The sequence below is a fragment of the Aulonocara stuartgranti genome (genome assembly GCF_965226115.1).
Source record: "Aulonocara stuartgranti genome assembly, chromosome: 22".
In the NCBI taxonomy this organism is placed as follows: domain Eukaryota; kingdom Metazoa; phylum Chordata; class Actinopteri; order Cichliformes; family Cichlidae; genus Aulonocara; species Aulonocara stuartgranti.
The window spans coordinates 14,563,934-14,584,306 of NC_138957.1; the positions used below are offsets into that span (position 1 = coordinate 14,563,934).

Below are 20,373 nucleotides of genomic sequence, written 5' to 3' on the forward strand. Positions count from 1 at the left end.
CTAATAGTTGTCCTATGGACAGATTCCCCCACCTGAGCTGTCGATCTCTGCAGCTCGTCCAGAGTCACCATGGGCCTCTTGGCTGCATTTCTGATCAGCGCTCTCCTTGTTCAGCCTGTGAGTTTAGGTGGACGGCCTTGTCTTGGTAGGTATACAGTTGTGCCATACTCCTTTCATTTCTGGATGATGGCTTGAACAGTGCTCCGTGGGACGTTCAAGGCTTGGGAAATCTTTTTTTGGCCTAAGGCTGCTTTAAATTTCTGAATAACTTTATCCCTGACCTGTCTGGTGTGTTCTTTGGACTTCATGGTGTTGTTGCTCCCAATATTCACTTAGACAACCTCTGAGGCCGTCACAGAGCAGCTGTATTTGTACTGACATTAGATTACACACAGGTGCACTCTATTTAGTCATTAGCACTCATCAGGCAATATCTGTGGGCAACTGACTGCACTCAGACCAAAGGGGGCTGAATAATTACGCACACCCCCACTTTGCAGTTATTTATTTGTAAAAAATGTTTGGAATCATGTATGATTTTTGTTCCACTTCTCACGTGTACACCACTTTGTGTTGGTCTTTCATGTGGAATTCCAATAAAATTGATTCATGTTTGTGGCTGTAATGTGACAAAATGTGGAAAAGTTCAAGGGGGCCGAATACTTTTGCAAGCCACTGTAAAATCACTCAGCTTTAAGTCTGCCTTAACCATGTTAAAGTCTGTATTTACATAATTTCCTCAAGGATTAATATAATATTCTGATTCACATGATTCACAGACACCTGTATGCATGAAGTGATTTATGATGTTTCATTAGTGTACATATATACGGCTTGTACTTTATGTATTTAGTGCTCTGTTGATGGATAAGATTGGTACACTGTTTCAAGTGCTTTGACATGTCAGCGTGGCTAGAAAAACATCGAATGAACATGCGTACAAAACATCACATCACACTATAGAAACTTCTGAGATGGTACAATCTTTGGTCTTTGGTCCAGCTGGTTCAATACCTCTGTTTAGAATCACTCCAAGTACAAACCACTTTAGGTCTGCCTCATTTCATTAGGTTTTGCATTGTTTAATGCTGCTTTAAGCCTACACTGACCTCAATTTAACTGAAAAGCACCTCCTTCAAAGAACTGCAAAGTTTGCAGATAATTGTTTCTAGAACATGAATTCTGACAAATCGTTTAACCCAGAGAGAGCTGAACCCTAGAGTTTCATCAGCAGTGAGCTGGTACAAAGATCCTTTCTTTCTGCTCATCTAGCTGTGGCTCAACCAGCTGGGCAACACATCGTAGCTTGACCAGCAACAACCGCTAAATCTGTGTGTGCTCATTTGTGCAGTAACTCTGAAGAACCAGAAGAAAGCTTGCTTCTGTAACACCTGCAAAGCTGTGACACATCTCCAGAGCAGCTTGATGAAAAATCTGGAACATCAATATAAGCAAAGAAGCAGCTGATCAGAAAAGAAAAACGAGGAACACAGGAGATTCATCACTCGTCATCGACATTCTCCTTATCAAAAACATGACAGATAACGCAGGACAATTCACTTCCTCCAGTTGTGGATGGAGGATTGGTTTCCCCCTGAGCACGTCAAGGAGCAGATGTTTGAGCTGTATGAATCCTGGACTAGATAGACGTCAGATGTCTTCCAGAAAGCTTTACCAATAACGAGAGGACCAGATCCAGGATTATCAGCGGTGTATCTCAGAGCCTCATCCATCCATTTGGGATGTTGAATGTTCTTTATTTCTGACTTCTAGGAGAAAAACGTAAATGCTGCTCTGACCCCTGAAAAGAGTCTGGATATCTGGTATGCCATTGGAGATCAGAGACTTGTCTCCAATAAAGAAGACCTTAAAGCTGAAATTCAAAGCCTTAAACTGACTCAGTATTAGCCTCTCCATCCTGTGAAGCCAGATCTGATCGCAGGCAGAACTCAGGCTGACATCTGGTTGAGGAGAACTGTCCTGATGACGTTCAAGGTGCTTTGGTTGACTGTAGCCACAATTATTTTGTAAATGAGCCCTTTTTTATTAGTCTAATAATGGTTTTGTGACAACTCATCTGTATTTATTTGTAAAAAGATCAAATATGACTTACCAATCCCCTTACTTTGCATCATCATGCACACAACTGCCTCACAAACAGGTCTGTGTAAACCTGGTCAATCAAGAGAATGAGCTATTTTGACTTATAGACCTGTGACGATGGTGAATTTGGAACAAGCCAGATGTTAAGACTAAAAATACAAGTTAACCTTTTTTTTCTTTTTTTTTTTAAATCACAAAAAGCTGACTTTGAAGTTTCTCCTTATTTTTCCATGACATTTCTCCAGGCAGTGAGCAACCTTGAGAAAGAAGGTACAAGTATATGTCTCATAGCACATGCATAGAGAGTTGCAAGCCCTGTGTTACAGTATAAGCTTTAGCAGATATTGCTTTGACTGTAGCTCTGCCTTTCCTAATCAGGAAGTGCTACTGTATGTACATGAGGCTCACAAACTTCCAAAGTTAATTATCACAGAGATTTTTTTTCCATTAAGTAGCCAGTCTCTGTTCTTCTGCTGCAACTTTACCATTGCTAAAAACAACATGCCCACATGTTCGTGATGCTAACAAACCTCTGTTGCTCCTACTGGAGATTTCTTTAAGCTTCTCGCTTGGACATTTTTGTAACAGTTCTGGTACTTGAGTTGTGTAAAGAAACTTGTGATTGCAATATGCTTTTTTTTTTTCCCCTTGTCACGATGCTGCTTGGCAGCCTGTTGCACAGCTCCCAAATCTTAACCAGCTCGTATTACTGCCTGGACTGAGCCATGTAATCCTGGTGAAGCTACAGAGGAAATGACAGTGGTTTCATTGGTGATTGGGCAATAATGAGGACAACCTAGGCGATCTGATTTGAGCCCTTGACGTGCCACACTCAAACTTCCCACACCACAGCGTGACCGTACCTCACTTCAGGACTTTTTAGGTGGACAGGAATGTTATTCTGAGCTGAGATGAAACGTGGGGGCATTGCACCAGTTATGATTGAAATGTGGTGTAATCCCACACATGTTGGTGCAAGGAGGTGTTTCTGAATTGCTTTTTCTTGGATTATATCCACATTGTCACTGTTCTGTTTTAATCTGGTTTAAAGCAACACATTGTCTGGATTCCTCCATCACCTGATGAAGAGGTGCTCTGCTGCCACAAGGACAGACACGTGAAATCTTTACCACCTCATCTCTATACAACATTTATCTTAACCTGTTTGTTTTATAATATTTGGATTTCATTTTACTGAATAACTTTTTTCACTGTTTTGGTTGCTGTGACATAATTTCACAAAATGTCTTCTTCTTTGAGCTGAGTGCATTATTAGCTAAAAGCATGCAATGTGACTGACCAGTAGCATTCGTTGGACATTTGTTGTAGACAGTTTCTCCAGCTGAGGCTCTCTTCCATGACATCGAGAGGAGATGCTCGTCTTTGCATATCTCATGAGGCGCTATAGAAGAAAGTGAGAAACACATAGAAAAAAAGCGAAATGAAGTCAAGCCTAGTAGGAGAACAGAAAAAAAAAAAAAAAACCACGCGCACAAACACGCACTCGCACGCACACACACGCCGAACCAGAAGAAATAAAAAAAAGGGAGACAGACAGAAGCAAAGCACAAAAAAAAAAACACGATTCAAATCAATGTTCTCCTGCAGCAGCTCCCAATCTTATTCCCTTGTACATTCTCAGAGCTCTCTGTCGGTGTCATTGCCTCAGTACAGTATCTCATTCCCTCTTCATCTTACCCCCTCTTTTTATTCATCTGTTTTCCACCCCTCCCTCTCTTTCATAACCATGATGAAAAAACAGGCAGGGGGAGGGGGAGCTGGGTGCTCTGAAGATATTCCGAGGGGGCACACTAGGGTTGGCAGAGGCAGATGCAGAGAGATGAAGAGGGACGGAGAGCGAAGAGCGAAGAAGGAGAAAATGTGTGATGTTCCCCCTGCAATGCCAACAGACAAGATCCTCGTCTAGTGTAAAAAAGCTTTAGAGCTACTAAAAACAAAGAGGTCATGATGGAGGCTCCACTCGTCAAGTCTCAGTGCTAACACAAGTGACACGCACTGAAAATATACTTGCATACATATATATATATATATATATATATACCAACACACACGCACAGCTTCAGTCAGGAGTCGTACTTATTAAAAACCACAGTGTTTCCTGCAATGGCTGACACTGACAAATAGCACCAAGCGGACCGTTGAACATCCTGCCCTCCACCGGGGAGAGAAACATAGAAGGAAATAAAGTAAGTGAGAGACAACGAGTAAGGGAGATTAGTGCTTTGAAAAAATGTTAAACAGGAGAGATATAAGGAGAAAGCAAATAACTCACAGATAAACAGAGGATAAAAAGAAGGCAATACAAGGGAAAAATGCAAAATCAATGAAGAGGTGAAGACGGACGGGTATGTGAACTGACATGAAGACAGGCAAAGGACAGAAAAGGATGTGAAGAGCTCTAAAAGTGCGAAGGTAGCTTTTGGGTATGCTGTTAATCTCTTGGAATTGCTTCCATTCTGCTCGATAGGTAGTGTGCAAGTGCAATTTTGGCACACACACGCAGTCTTTTAAACTTCAAAAATACCACGAAATCATCGTAAAAACAAAGGAAAAATGTGAAATACAAAAACTAGGGCATGAAAAGGTTATACAGATTATACTGAAGCCCTCTGTCTGTAACGCACACTCAAGCTACTGACCAGGGCACTTTTTCTCATTACACGACCGGACCTCCTCTCCTAAACCATCACAGGGGTAGCCTTGCAATCCAGTGCCCTCGCACATCCTGATGCGCCGCTGCCATCCAGAGTCACACGTCTTGCTGCAGAGACTCCAGTGGTTCCAGCTGCCCCAGTTACCTCCACCTAGCGCAAGAGGAAGAGCACCACCAGTGAAGATGGAAGTACCGGAATGCATTGCAAAAGAAAAAAAAAAGAAAAAGAAATGACAGTTATGAATGAAGTAGTAAATTTAACTTACAAGTCTAAAGCTTTTTTATTAGTGTGAGAAATTAAGTCAATACTAGCCCATTCTCGGGCCCAGGCTCATTAAACACCCTAGTATTTTTGTTCTCTGGGGCCCCTGTCGAAACAGACTCATAAGCCAAATTAGGTCCCAACCCAATAATTACTCATGTGTGGAATATGAATCAGAAAAACAACCATGTGGATGCCTTTAGATAATGCATGTTCTGTGTTTGCATAATGCCATCTGAGAGCATGTGACTGTGAATACTAATTTGTGTTACCGGAGCACGAAGGGTTGGTGCATTCTCTGCTCTCCTGATGGGGGCCTTTGCATTCAGCCCAGCCGTGCACCGATGGGCTACAGCGCCTCTGCCTCTGCTCGGTCCCTGTGTCACAAGTCACGCTGCATTTCGACCAAGGCCCCCAGTCTGACCACTGGCCCTCCACTGGAGCGGGAGACAGATCCGAGAAGATAAAGAGACACGGGAGCATGCACGAGGGTGAAGGGATGAAGATTTTTAAAGAGGGATCAGAAGTGAAAAAAAAAAGAGATGGAAAAAAAGACAATGATTGTCAGTGAAAAGGAAGGTACAGAGGAAGAGAGGGAGGAAAAAGACAAGGCAGATAAAGTGAGCACGCTGAATAGAATATACAATGAGTTAGGATGAACAGCAAATAAATTACAGAAGCTATTTGGCTTCCCATAAATAGCAACAAACAAACACAGTGCACCTCCCATTTTAATGGACATTTTAAATATTTCAATCTGTTACAAAAAAACCAAAAAAAAGCTGAATGCAATTTCTTCCACTCTTTGTTTTAAAAGAGTTCACACAAAGTGCATTTGGTTGGATTTTCACACACAGTATTATTAAAAAGAGAATCCTATTGACTGGTGTTTGTGCGGAAACAGATAGAAATAATAATAATTCAAACACAATGAAGTACTGCCTGTCGGACAGCTTAACCGAAGCCTGACGACACGCATCGATGTAATCAAAGCCCCTGCTGTCCATTCTAATGGGTGCTAGAAAAGGAAGTGTTGCTTGGGAGTAATTGAGTTGTCAGATGAAATATTCAAATACAATAAAATGACATTAACCAAATCCCAAACAAGCAGATAAGATTTTTTTGGCACGACATCATCTTCAAAGAGAGCTATAGATTCAACTTTGAAGATCTGTGTTGCAGAAAAAAATAAAAAATAAAACACTTTTTTGATTAGAAATCTTTGTAATAAAACGAAAAAGAACTGACAGAGGACCCAATTACTAGCCTGTAGCCATGTTCCTTTAAGAGACACTTGTCAAAGCGCTACAATTTCAGAAACTTCAATCACAAAAGCAACTGCCAAAATCTTCTCTGACAATATGCTAGTTTTTAGCTGTTTAACAAAAGGTTGTGTTCAACTGTATTATTACTGCAGTTAAATTGTCCTAAACAGATAATATCTGGGCATTTGTTTTACCTGCAGCAGCAGCAGCAGCATGAAAGAGCCAATTTAACTAGGTTTTTATTGTTACACTGTCACATTAATTCTGTTTGGTTTACGCCGCATTTAATTGCACGGAATAGTCAATTGCTATTTTCTAAACAAATGCTTTACCACTTCTTTCACGCAAGCACACACAATCCTGAAAAATAATAATTGAAATGGAGTAATAAATCAATGCCTCCTTTTGTTGGCGTCAGTGTCACTTATGTAAAACAATAATGTGTTGCCTCCAGCTGGAATTATTGAAGGACCTGAGCTGTGCTTTTGCACAAATTTGAATTCTTAATGATGTGTAATGATTTAACTGCTGCCTGCTAAAACTGTCACATTAATTGGTTTTTGAGACAATTTTGGACACTAAAATAAACCGTTAAGGTTAAACTGACATTATCAGCTAAGAAATTAGATAAGGAGTGCGCACTATCAAACAAGGCGGTATCCAGGAGACAGACAGTCGCATTAGCATTCATACTCAGGTGGCGTTTCTGGCCACATAACTAAATCTAATATTTTCTTTTAGCTCTGTTTCAGTCCCTACAGATTACATAAGGATACAGAATAAAACACGGTCCCAAGCAACCACATTTAGCCTTGGGAAAGTACACTGCATAGCTTTTTCAGAGCTCTTCTGACTAAACTGCACTCTAGTACCAATGCTTATTAGTATGTAGAAAATGATCTAAACAGAAAATGAAAAAGTAGCTTTAAAATATATCATATTTAATGACAGATTTAGTCAGCTCTAGTAAAACATTATACGTTATAGTTCAAGAGTTTGTTTGGTGAGCATTAGTTAACAGGGGCCGATAAACGATTCAAGAATAAGAAGGCTCCGAACTCAAGACGGTTAAACCAGTTTTTGTTTAAGAGAAAACTTAACAAAGACCTTTTTAAAATTCTATCTTTAGTCACTTTTTTACTAGTAGTGTGTCACAGTAGCATAAAATCTATAAAAAATTCCAAAGATAACATTTTTGCACCAGCAGGGCGATTCAGTCATTATATGAAAACATACACATCTCGGTATGGTGTAAGGAGCTTGGAAAGAAATGGAACACTTGGAACACCTTACGCTCTGCTTCAGCGTAAACTCCACTTTTTATAATTATTTGAACATTACAAGCTCTTGAGACTATGATGACTGGGATAATTGAGAACCTTAACAGACATATCTCGGTATGGTGCACAGCGTGTCCTTAAAAAAATGAGGTAACTAAACAAGTGGAGGATGAAATAAGAAGTGTCAAGAAGCTTTCAATGAGATACACTGAATTTCAGCAGAACTGGACTAAAAATCAGTGGTCTTATAGAATGAAGTTCCGTTTAGTTCATTGTCAATAAACTTAGGACGAGGGGAGAAATGGGAGCACTGATTATCTATAACCATGTTTAAAACACAGTGGCAACTCTGTCATGGTTTTTGGCTGCATTACAGTCAGTAATTTTGGGGGTCTTGTAAAAACAAAAAGCTGATTGAATTAGGAAAGCAGAAAAGTATGGTCAGATTTTGAACCACCATCAACTATTCCTGGATGCTACCTAAAGAAATTACAAGAACGCTTGGCTAACAGAGTTCAGACTCTACTGAATAATAAAGGTGGCCATGCAAAATACTGACTTTCAAGCTCATTATAATTTTATAAACTCTGTTTGTTCCATGTATTTTTGTACATGCTTCAATAAATTGCTCCACATATTTCTCATTCTCCTAACAAAATATAAAGAAATGTCTCACTGTATAAAGCTTCTATAATATCTGATAGGCAGAAAACGTATTTTTAACTACTGCAGCGGACAAGTAGATATATCTATCTGTTGTGTATGGACTTCTTCTGTCTCTGTATTTACACGAATTACAATTCGAAGTGAGAACTCTTTGCTCGAAATGATATATTGAGTCACACATTCTACACTCCGGGGCATTAAGCAGCAGAGAAAGTGAAGTACAGTGCTGTAAATGTATTTGTCTGGCTATCCCAAGTGAGAAGGCATTGCCAGCTCTCCTTGGTAAAGTGGTCAATCACGCCAGGCGACACTTGTACTGTGTTCCAACGGGCGTGGGTCTGCATTGTGTCGTGGAGATGACATAAAGGAAATAAAGTGTGACCTAGAAAAGCATTGCAAATGTGATGTTTTTAGAAGTTGCTCTGATTAATGGAAGTGTTACCTTTCTAAAACAACATTTGAAAAAAGAAAATGACACAAACACCAACACATTTTCAGACCGTCCATGTCTTTCTGTCGAAGTGTTACTTCTTTGTAAGGATTGCTATCGTATATATATATCTCAGCATTGTGTTAACACACAAAGCACAATCAGCTTATCGGCACTGATACTAAAAAAGCTGGATGGCAGCTCTCTGTTAAGAGGGAGCTCTTGCCAAAGAGAGAAACTATCAATTTGCCTGTAATTAAGACATAGCAATTAATCCCAGCATATGTTTGGCTATGAACTGAACTGTTAACGTTGTGAAAAAGAAAAGGAGGTGTCAAAGAACTTAAAGGCAATTTCCAGCCAGCTCTCTGCCTACACAGGTTTTGTTTTAGTACTTGATGTTTGCTCAAAAAGGTCTGATATGACCAAATGAATTACTTCCATGAAAATGTCTGCTGACTTTAATAATACCCCGTTGATTGTCTTCATATGATGCAACATCTGCCACATTTACATTTGCAGTTCTGCCCACATATGTATGCACTTGTTTGATATGTAAGCTTAGCTTAGCATGTGACTGCCTAAGTGACAACCCACTGTGAAGAGGTAAGAAATTGGTTTAATATACTGTAGCATAAACACAACAGGACATGCAACAGCACATAGCGTGAGGATTAAGTATATGGTTTGCAGTGAGATCAAATTATCGAGGGAAACACACAACTATGCACCCACATGTGCACAGACATGCATGCACGCACGCACGCACAAACACACACACACACACACACACACACACACACACACACACACACACACACACAATCCATCAAAGCTCTATTCTGTATGCATGGTTGTTTGTGCCAAAAGGCCTATGCTGGTATTTATGATTTCAAAGGACCATTGACTTTGAACTCCCAAAAGCAGGCTGAATCTGTTGTGATAGATTCTCACATTCACATACACAAAGATTTCCTTAAGGCCTCGCAGGAAGACACCCTTTCTCCCAAACCCTCTCTTTCCATCACTGTTCCCAAAACAGCTTGGCAAAACATCCTGGAGGCCATACTTTAGATTACGATGTCTCCCTGTTCCTTCTTTTTAACTTTGCAGCCTCTTTGTCTGGCAAGGGGGACAGTTTGTTTTATTTAAATATTAACCTTGCAAAACCTCTGCTTTTGAAAATAAAGAGGGAAAAAAACAAGTAAATATCCAAAAATATTGTTTAGGATGCAGGAAAAGGTTCTGGCTCCAGCATCACTCACATAAATGTAAAGGCATATGGATTCAAAGTCCAGGGGAAAGTGATACAGAATTCTTTGCCTTAGCAGTCTTAAATAAAAAGCACTTACACTGTGATAATTGGTCAGGCTGTGAGTGATTACACACTAAGCAAACACACTCTCACTTGGACTGAAATTAATTCAGGAAGAAAAAGGTTATTATTCAGAAAGCTGACAGCATTTTTGTTATAAACTGTCTTATGTTTTAATGTCTGTGTATCCATTAATTCCTTTACTCCAACACAGAATCCATTTAAAGTCTGAAACAAAAAGCCAGAGCAAATTTAATCGCTGAAATTAATATTCCTTTTTAATGTCGGTGTTTCCAAAGTGTTTTTTCCCCTAAAGGGGACACTTGGAATAGAAAATTAAAACTGCACAGAGACAATATGCATAACCAAAGTTTACCTACAGCCTATTTTTACATATTTACGTCTCAGTTGACAAAGGTACTGGCAAAGGTACAGCCTGTAGTGTGACAAGCTACAGAAATTATTGCTCCTATCTTGTCCCACCGTTTTTTTCAGAGTGTGCTGCAATAGGGCTTCAGTTGCTGGAGAATCCGGCTTCACTCCACTGGCAACCCGATGAAGATGTTTCTACTGGACAGTCTGTGCCAGATTATCCTTAACAGCCCTATTAGCTGGGGCCGAAATGCTGTCTTAACTGTTTTTGACAAAGTGTAGTTTTAATAGATAGTTTTAGAGACAATTATAGAAGAGTTACACGGTCGGGTTGTTCAACGATCTAAACTTAGTCAGCCGTGGAAGAAGCACACCGGTCCAACACAGACTTCTAGTCTACGGTTCTATAAGTGCAAGTTTGAAAGGAAATGTGGACTTAATTCCCATGGATAACCACAGGCGTAAACAGAACTGAAATCTCTACTGAGGGGAAACTGTGAAAATGTATTTTAGCAATGTGCAAATCATTCAGTATGTTAATTGACAATCAAATTAATCCACCAAAATATCAATCCAACCGCCCCCAGTCGACTTTAATACAACTGTACATTCAAAACAAAACTGAATACAATTCACTTTGTGACAGCATTACACGTAAATTCAATTACAAACAGAATTTCTATGAAAAAGTGTTGGTTAAAGCAAGACTAATACTCACAGTCACTGTGATGCTCAGAGGAGCAAAACATGATGGTCAGCACGCTAGCATGCAAACAAAGACATTTTGAGACCTTTTAAATTGTTTACCATGTTAGGCCTCATTTGCACAAGCCTAGAGACCCACTGGCACTGCCCTCCTAGTAATGTCTAGTTCTAGGAAAAATCCCCAACTAGCTGACAAGTGATTGCTGGTGGTTGCTAGCTGTTGGCACGTGACAGCTTGTTACAAGTAAGAGTACTGCATCATAAACCTCTTTGTGATGCTTTGTTAACTTGCAGATTGCAGCAGTCACCCATAGTTTTCAGACAAGTTGGCATGTTTGATAGAAACTACTAGCAATTGCATCAACCTGTTGGCAACCAAAGCAACCACCAAGGAAGCATTTGGTGCAGCAACCTAAAGCAACCACTTGACAACTGGTCATGAAATATTCACTGATGGTTGCCAAATGGTTACATACTAATCTCTAGACCTGTGGGACAGGGGCGTTAGTTTAGCAACTGATGCTGAGAGAAGCGTATTAACTTTCAGAACTTCATCACAAAGTACTCTCTGCCTTCTGAAAAACTGTGAGTTGTGTAAATGCGGGTGACATAAATTTCTGCACCAAATTTCAGGATATTCCATTTAAGATTTGTAAAGATGTTTTATTCAAGACCACAACTGTCACTCGAGGCTTGGTGGAATTCCAGAGAAAAAAAAACAATCACCAAAGTCAAGGACACAAAATGCCAGAAAGATCCATTCAGTATTTTGAGTAGCTGAGAATCAAAGTGGTCAACTAATACAAACACATTGCCTCCACAAATCCACAGTGCTATCACAGTTGAACAGTTTGTTCCCATTCAGAAGCTTTGATGATGTCAAAGCAGACTTTGGCTTGATTTAATCGAAGAGAGACATTTGGTCAGTTAGACGAACATGAACTATGCAGGCAAGTGGATGGAAATTCAGGAGCTATGACAGTGATGTGGTAATGTTCTACTTTTGCAATTTTGAAGAGGCAAAAAATGTCAAGTTTAATACAGCAAGAGAGAGAGAGAGTCTTGGTGTATCATGTTAATGGGGATGGTACTAACCAGGACACACTGCTATGTTGCAGAGTTTGGTCTGAACCTCAGGCCGTCCACAAGCTACAGCCCCGCTGCCGTCCATGCACTTCCTGGTTCGTGTCCTGGAGCCCCGCCCACAGGTCACAGAGCACAGACTCCATGACGACCATTCCTCCCACAGCCCATGCACTGCGAACACCCACAAACATGACGCACAAAAAGACACGACATGGGGATGAGGGTTGAGAGAGGAAAGGAAGGAGAAGGAGTGGAGCATCCCATTGCAGGCAGGAGGGTTTGAGAATGAGAAAAACGAGAGATTAAATGATGAGCACATTCCTTTAAAACAAGAAGAAGAAAAAACACAAAGGAGGTGACCTTATGACCTCCAGGAAACCCACCCAATTACAAAGGAAAAGACAGACTGAGTATGAAACAGCACTTACATGTTACTAATATGAACAAATGAAAGTTAGGAATGGACACTGGTATTTGAAGTCATGCAGCTCGAATCAAGACAAGGAAATAAATGGTGTATGCTTTTTCCTAAAGGTTTAGTCACCCAAGCATTAAAAAGCTTTTCTTTTATCCCCATTTTTCCTTCCTCATGTTTTCTCTTTATTGCACTCCATCGCGCGTTTTAACAAAATAAATAAAGACAGAATAAAGAAACAGTGAAGTTGGACCAAAGTCCTAGAACCTGCCATGTCAGAGAAAAGACACACACTTTCACACATACACATTCACAAAATTTAATTACTAAAACCATTTCGAGATGTCTCACCTAAAACTAGAGGGAATAATAATGGAATGATGGATATTATGGGGAAAAAAAAGAATACACAGAAAGTGAAGGCTCCAAAGAAGGAAAAGATCAATTTCAGGCCTGATTAAAAGGAAGAGAATAAGAACAGGTGAACATGAAAAACGTGGGAGATGATAAGAAAAATTGAAAGAACACGCAAAGACGATTGGAGACTCACAAAGTTTGGGTGAATACGAAGTAGGAAATGAGTCCAAGAAAATGGGGTTATTTTGAAATGTTCAGTGAGAGGAGATTAAACTGTGTTGAAAGAGCCAGAAGAAAGAGAGAGGAACCGATGCTGGAGAGAGATGGAAAGCAGGAGATGAGGAGGGGAGGGACAGAGAAGGGAGGACGAGAAAGTTGGAGACAGCAGGATGAAGATTGCTGGTCCTGTGTTGAGCAAAGCTAAATAAATCATGCCGATAAATAATTAAGCCTCGTCTGTGAACGATGGCTTAGAGGAAGAGTAGAAGGCTGAGAGAGAGGGAGGGAGAAGATGGTGGTATTAAAAAGTATGAGAGATATGGAAAGCTGTTAATAGTTCTTAAATTTAGAAGAAAAAAACCATGGTGTTACTATGTCTTTAAGCTGCCCTATAAAATACATATACGATACATGAGCGGGAAAGAGCATTGGTAAGCATTTGTGCTTCTCTTGCTGCAAATTTAATGACGTTCTTTTTAAAGTAAGCTCATTAGTGGTCCTTGTTGACAAGTTGCATGACTGGGTTCTGGTAAATATTACTTCTCTTGGATGTTGGAGCTTCGATGTAATGAATGATGTATGTGCACAGCTGACATTGAAAGTCTGCTTTGCAATTTATCTTTGAAAGTTTATTTATGCTCACCAAATATCAGAGTTTAAAGGGAGTACCCATGAGCAGGATTTGTGACATTACAAGTAGTTACAAGCACTACAAGCCAATCCTGGTCCAAGAGGCAACTTACACAAGTGTGATGAAGAAACTTGATGCCTGAAAATTACACACACAGTCATTCCGGTATTTTAGCTATGTAGCTATGAAACTCTTATCTAATGGGCTGGTATACAAATAAAAAACAAAACAAAAAAGCACAAACAGTTATTTGAACTGAGTACTTCTGTACAGCTTTAAAAACACCTGAGAATGATCTTTACACTCATCAGAGGCATTTAGTAAATTGTGAAGCTAAATACATCAAATAGTCTAATGTAAACATTAACCTAATGTCAATGTATTCAATTGTTAGCAGTAGGGATGTCCATGACTAGTCCACTAGACTTAATCATTGCTATTGTCACTAGTCGGTACCTAACATAGCAGTCATTTAATTTAAATGTTTTAAATTTAAATTGATGCCCAATGTACGTAAATTATTATGCCCTAAATGTTATGTAGCCATCTGGCACCAGATGAAGCATCATTGCTGAGGAACCCCATAAATCTGCTAATCTCAGCCTGATCTTTGTTGTTGACACTATCATTTTTCTTTAAAGACGAAAGAACAAGACTGCAGATAAAAGCGGTGGAAATTAGCTTTCTCCGAGGGGTGGATGGGCTTTCCTTTAGCAATGAGGAGAGAAGTTCACTCATTCAAGAGGGGCTCAGAGTTGAGCTGCTGCTTTTCCACATCGAAGAGAGCCAGCTCAGGTGGGTGCCTCTTGGGTAAGGTGTTCTAAACTGGCATGTCCTACCGGGAGGAGGACACGGGGTAGACCTGCTGGAGAGATTACATCTAATTCCTCTGTGTTTCCCCCAAGTAGCCTGAGGAGGTGGCAAAAGGGACATCTGGGCTTCGTTGCCTAGGCTGCTACTCCCACGGCCCAAATTCGGATAAGCAGAATAAAATGGATAATTTATGGTTTTGTTATTTTAGATTTTAAGTCTCACTAAAGTGGTTGTGGTAAATTTTGGACCAGCAGTCATTCATTCATAATGCACAGCACAATGCACCGCACTTTCCAGTCACAGTTTATTAGTATATGAACTAATACATGAACATCTTTAACATGTTTCATTTCTGATGAGGCTTTGGTGAACCAACTGAAGGACCAGATGTATCTTTTAAGTCCTGTGTCAAAACTTTCCTTGATTTTTTTTTTTCTTAACGACATAACTTTCATATACTGTTCATCTGATGCAAATACTATTTCTGTTTGATTGTTTTGTTTTTTGTTTGTTTGGGGCTACACTGCACACCATGGCAACCTATGTCAGATTTACAGGTATACAAATTATGCCTGTCACACTTTGTTACCCGCTACCTGTTGCAAATATTTATTCCAATTTCTTTATCTATGAAACAAGCAAAAGGCAACAAATTGCCTAAAGGTACGATTGTCATGTGCAATTGGGCTGTTGATGTGTAGACACAACACTGATTCATCCTTCGAGTTAGTAGATGCCTTTTTTGTGTTTAAGTGATCCATGGGTCAGTGTTAAGTTGCATAACAAACAACATTCATCTGAAAATGCTCAGGTACAAGTAATTCACCAAAAATGAATAAAAAACCAAGTAATGGCCAAAAAAAAACTTTGAAAGACCTTCAGACATCCTACTGCTCAAGAGCCATTTGAAAACATTATTGGAAATTCTGGCTCCTTAGAAGCGAAATATAAAGAAATGATGAGTGGGTTTTGCACAGTATTTGGAACTGGATGTGTTTGGACTGAATATTATTGGGACTTCTGAGCCATTCCCAGTATTATTTATTTTCCTCTGAAATACATTTTCGATTTTTTGGAGTCGAAAGTGAATTTTGTGATTAATTTGCAATTTGTAGTCACTGATTTCAAAGGTAAAGTATGGCATGGGATCTATTTCTGTATCAATAATCATGCAACCCCTTACTATCAAAACATTGAATGGAATATATTTTGCTAATATGAGTAACATCTAACCAGCATTTAATATATTTTTAGACTGCAGAACATAATACAATGCTCTGTGCTGTTACTTGCTATCTTCATCTACAACAACATGGGATTGCTTGTTAAACATGATTTATTCATTAGAATTGAATCTCCAGCTGTCAAATTCAGTACAAGTGTATCTGAAGTCTGACCATGCAACACCAATCAACTGGCCCCTAAAAACAAGCTTCAATCAGCTTTGGGACAAAAATACAATAAAAGAAAAAAAGTAATTTGGAAATGAGGACAACAACAACAACAAAAAACCATGATGAAATATCCTCACAAACTGGCTGATGAAAGTATTAAACACCTGACCAATTATATTTTGAGGTATTTTGAATCATAAGCCAAATTGCTGAAATACATAACATCTTTTAGTTTAACTAAGGGCTTTAAAGGGGACCTTTTTGCTATGTTGCAGTCACAGAGGGAAGTGCAAAGGAACATATTTGCAGCAGCTGAAATAAAGCTGAAATAAAAGGTATGAAATAATACACTGATCTGAGATCAAACAACAGTGTGTCATGTCTGTTTGCCTCATAACATCTGGCAAAAAAAAATCATGAACTGCGTGAGCTCCATTTTGGGAGCTAAAAAAAAGACTGGAAATAAAGCAACAGACTTGCTCATGCTGCCCCACATTTCTGATGCAAATGCAAGCAAGCTTGCACATGCATGGTTATGCACAAGTACACAATCACACAAGAAACCATAATGAGCTTATGGGTAATAAAGATGCATGTTTTCTAAAGATGTCCTTAAACTCTTTCCAGTTTACACATACAGTGCTGTGTGCTGTATTGAGATATCAACTTTAAATTTTCCCATTTCTATTTTTGCAATGCATATGGTGTAATTAGACATATGCATCACATAATGTCCTTATGGATTACCATAATTACCAGCAATCTCATCTATTGTCAGAGGACCGCATGGATGCATTATTTAAACATATGTATGAATGTGCGCACATGTGTGAAGTTTGTGCTGTAAGCCTGATATGAGACCATGACTACACCCCGTTAAGTTTCTTGCTTGAATGATTACTGGAAGCAGTGTTGCTGCATTTGACAGCGCACTGACCCGGACATACTTTATTCACAATGCGCTGTTGTTCCACTTCATGTTTTAAATGTCAGTGAATCTATGGTAAATGAGCAATAGCTAAACAGAACACGAGTAGGGAGTACTACTTCACTTTGCATGCTTTGGGGCACGAAATCCTTATACTTCATTGCATATTCCACAAAAAGAAACAAAAAAGAAAATGTAATTTGTGATGCCAATTACCAACTAGTTTGCTTTGTCATGAGCAAGACCATTATTTAAAATTGATTATCTGTATCACCTTAATTTAGGGGTTTTACCCAAAATTAAGCCAAAAATAAAAAAAGTCCATTTTCACTCCATTTGCTTTCTGTCCGAGCTATTTTTCTTTGATGTTCCCTAACTTTTGCAGTCACACACATACACACACATACTGCACAGCCTTCCACAGTTGCAGACAGATATATGCCCAGAGACATATCCACCCACACTGATACAACACCCACACCCAAACACAAATTAATGGTAAAAGAAAGAAAGACAGAAATCTGGCAAACTCATCTACCAACTGAAGTCTACACGTTGCACTCCATTTCAAGCCACTCTGGGAAAAACCAAGTGCGCATGTTTTCACTTATACTTGTGTGTCTTGCATATTTGCACAAGCAAGTCAATGTATATGGAACTGAATAGATGACATACATAAATACATTACATATTTTGGCACAACTGGCTGTTGTTTTCTGTGCAGTAGGTCTGGAAGGGAAAATTCATGCTTTTTTTTTTAAAAGGAAACCAACTAAAAAAAGCAAAGCAAACTAACTTGTTTAGGAGAAAAGTAGGAAGTCACACTTTAATTCCACTTGACTATATCCTTGATTTGTGTGTTTGCATGTGTGTGCCTGCCACAAGCCATAAACATCAGCTTGAATCCAAAAGTAAATAGATTACCAAATCAAGCGAGAGTGTAGATTTTACGCCACAAAAGAAGAGAAGGAAAGTTTAAAAAAAAAAAAACACCCACCCACACACACACACACACACACACCCACCCACACACACACACACACACACACACACACACACACACACACACACACACACACACACACACACACACATATAATTTTTTAAGTCAATCACACAAAGTTTATTAAAGACTTTTATGTCTTTTTGCTACCACCCCCACATTCCCCATCTATTTTAAATTGGTGTGATCCCGTTCAGACGATCCCTGGAGTGCCCCTAAACCCCTCCAGAACCACGTCAGAAAACATCAGAGGAGCGGCGGAAAATGAAATAATAAACGGAACATAACACAGCAACCAATATCCCATCAAAGGAGCTGCTGAGGATATTAATATCGACGCTGAATGGAAAATGAGGCACTTAGACATACAAATCGGGCTGGTAAATTTGCATAAAAACAAGATTAGCATATGCACTGACAGGGAGGAAAAATGTTCCTCTGGCTTTTTTCTTTTTGGAATTGGTGGAACTAGTGGGGATCTGGGATGCATCAGTAAACACCGAGTCTTTACTCACATGTAGTATATTCTGTGCCACATACTTTACAGAGGAGTCACTGATAAAGCTCTCACGAACATGCATACAAAAAGCTAAAAGAACTGAACTTAAAACAAAAAACAAACTTAAGTAAGGCCAAAATGTACTTTACTTTATGTGGTCAACTTTGGGTAAAAGGCTAGAATCTGTTATTATCAACTACGGCTAGGTTCATTTAGCTACCTTCACTGTATACGTAAAAGCGATGCTAATATGAGCTAGCAGTAAACTGAAGTGTACTGACCAGAAAACATGAATAGTGTCCCTTACTATTACTGTATGTAGGTGGTAAGTCGTATTTAAGTTTTAATTTTTAAAAAATGGTAACTTCAAATATTATAGTTTTTTATTAAATAAAAAAAATGTCAGACAGTATCAAATCCCGTTTCCTGGGATAGTACACTTGTTGTGCATGGGCCTAAACAAAACCCCCCCTCCAGAACACCATCCCAGACGGCCTTAAGCATGGAACTAAATCTATATAAAAAGGAAAGAAAGAAAGAAAGAAACTGGCTACAGTGGAGAGAGGATGCCCGACACAGTAAAGGAGGGTGTGCTGACTGTACTTTTGTTAGAGTCAGCAGTTCGATCTCAGTATCGATAGTATCATTATCAACACTGGTATGGGTATAGGATAAATACTAGAATGACAGTACTTCGTAAGCGCAGTATGAAGTCTAGTGAATTGTGTTCAATAAAAAAGATATTTAGTTGGTAAGGGATCAACACCAAAATTTGCAGTATGGCACAACACTTTTCACTCAGCATTAGCAGTGGATTAGGGGAGGGGCCGTCAAGAGGGGCCATCGAGAGAGATACAGGTCATACAGGGTTTCACCTCTGTTCTAATCAGGCAAATCAAACCAATGCAGGACAGGCAGAAATTCATAATTCCATCTAGTCAACATTAAAGCCTGGCAATCAAAGCAAAACAGAATTGGCATTGTTCAGCAGCAGCTGTGTACACTTATTCTTTCAGTGACTTCATCCAGCTTGATTGAGCAGTTTTGTGTTGCTAAAAAAAAGGGAAAAAAAGAAGAAAAAACCTCAAAGTCTTCATTTCGTTGCTGCAGTTTTGCAGAAAGCAGATAGAGCCGACTGCACCCACCCACTCTTGTAGTACGCATATGAAAATGTAATTTCAGTGGTATTTTGGAGGTGTCACTGCAAATTATGAGACCAATTTCAATGAAAGTAAAGAAAACACAAACAAAAGAGAAAGAAATCCTCGCTTGTACTTCAGCTTTTGAACATTTTCCTTGCTTGCCACTGAAATGTGAGCACAGATTATTTTGCACAGAATGAGTTCAACATTTGCTTCGACAGGCTTAGTTTCCTCTGCAAAATTAAAACATTTTCAAAAGTTTGCCTGCTCATTATGCTCTGAAAGATCAACTTGGTGATACATATAGACAAGAAAAAGGGAAAGGAAAGAAATGAAGAGTGGAAGAGCAGAGGAGAGCTAAAGATAGAGAGTCCAGGAAGTATTAACTTCAGTGATGTGGCAGGTCTAATAGATTGGGTGACATCAAACTCAAGGCTGTCAGTCTGTCTCGCTTTCTCAAACACACACACACACACACACACACACACACACACACACACACACACACACACCACAGAAACTCCTTTTCTCTTTCTCCCTCTTCCAGCTTTGCCTGCATTGTGAACTGAAATGACACAGTGGCGTTCTCCTTCTGTTCAGCTAAACCGCGGTTACATGTGTTTTGGCCTTGTGTGCGTCCGTGTTGTGAGTATACTGCCTACCTTCCTCACACTGTCATTATTTTCTTCTGTTTTCTTAACACTTTTGTGAAAGGAAAAGAAGGAAGAAAAATAGAAACAAACCGCTACATGGTTGAGTGAGGTTGGGTTAAAGCTACATTTTTTGCTGTACCAAACAAAGGCGGTGGGTGTAT

General features: G+C 39.4%; 1 protein-coding gene across 22 annotated transcripts in view; it reads right to left on the reverse strand.

The window, feature by feature from the left end:
- Positions 1-20,373, reverse strand: part of adgrb2 (adhesion G protein-coupled receptor B2) — a 258,133-nt gene that overhangs the window by 117,076 nt on the left and 120,684 nt on the right. For 17 of the 22 annotated variants that reach the window (XM_082522234.1, XM_082522243.1, XM_082522241.1 and 14 more), the window contains 4 exons: positions 12,168-12,329; positions 5,312-5,476; positions 4,764-4,928; positions 3,404-3,505 (listed from right to left, as the gene is read on the reverse strand). In XM_082522234.1, the coding sequence (XP_082378360.1) occupies positions 3,404-3,505; positions 4,764-4,928; positions 5,312-5,476; positions 12,168-12,329 (594 nt within the window). The remainder of the gene's footprint in view (positions 1-3,403; positions 3,506-4,763; positions 4,929-5,311; positions 5,477-12,167; positions 12,330-20,373) is intronic. The other 5 variants (XM_082522244.1, XM_082522247.1, XM_082522236.1 and 2 more) reach the window with 1 other exon arrangement.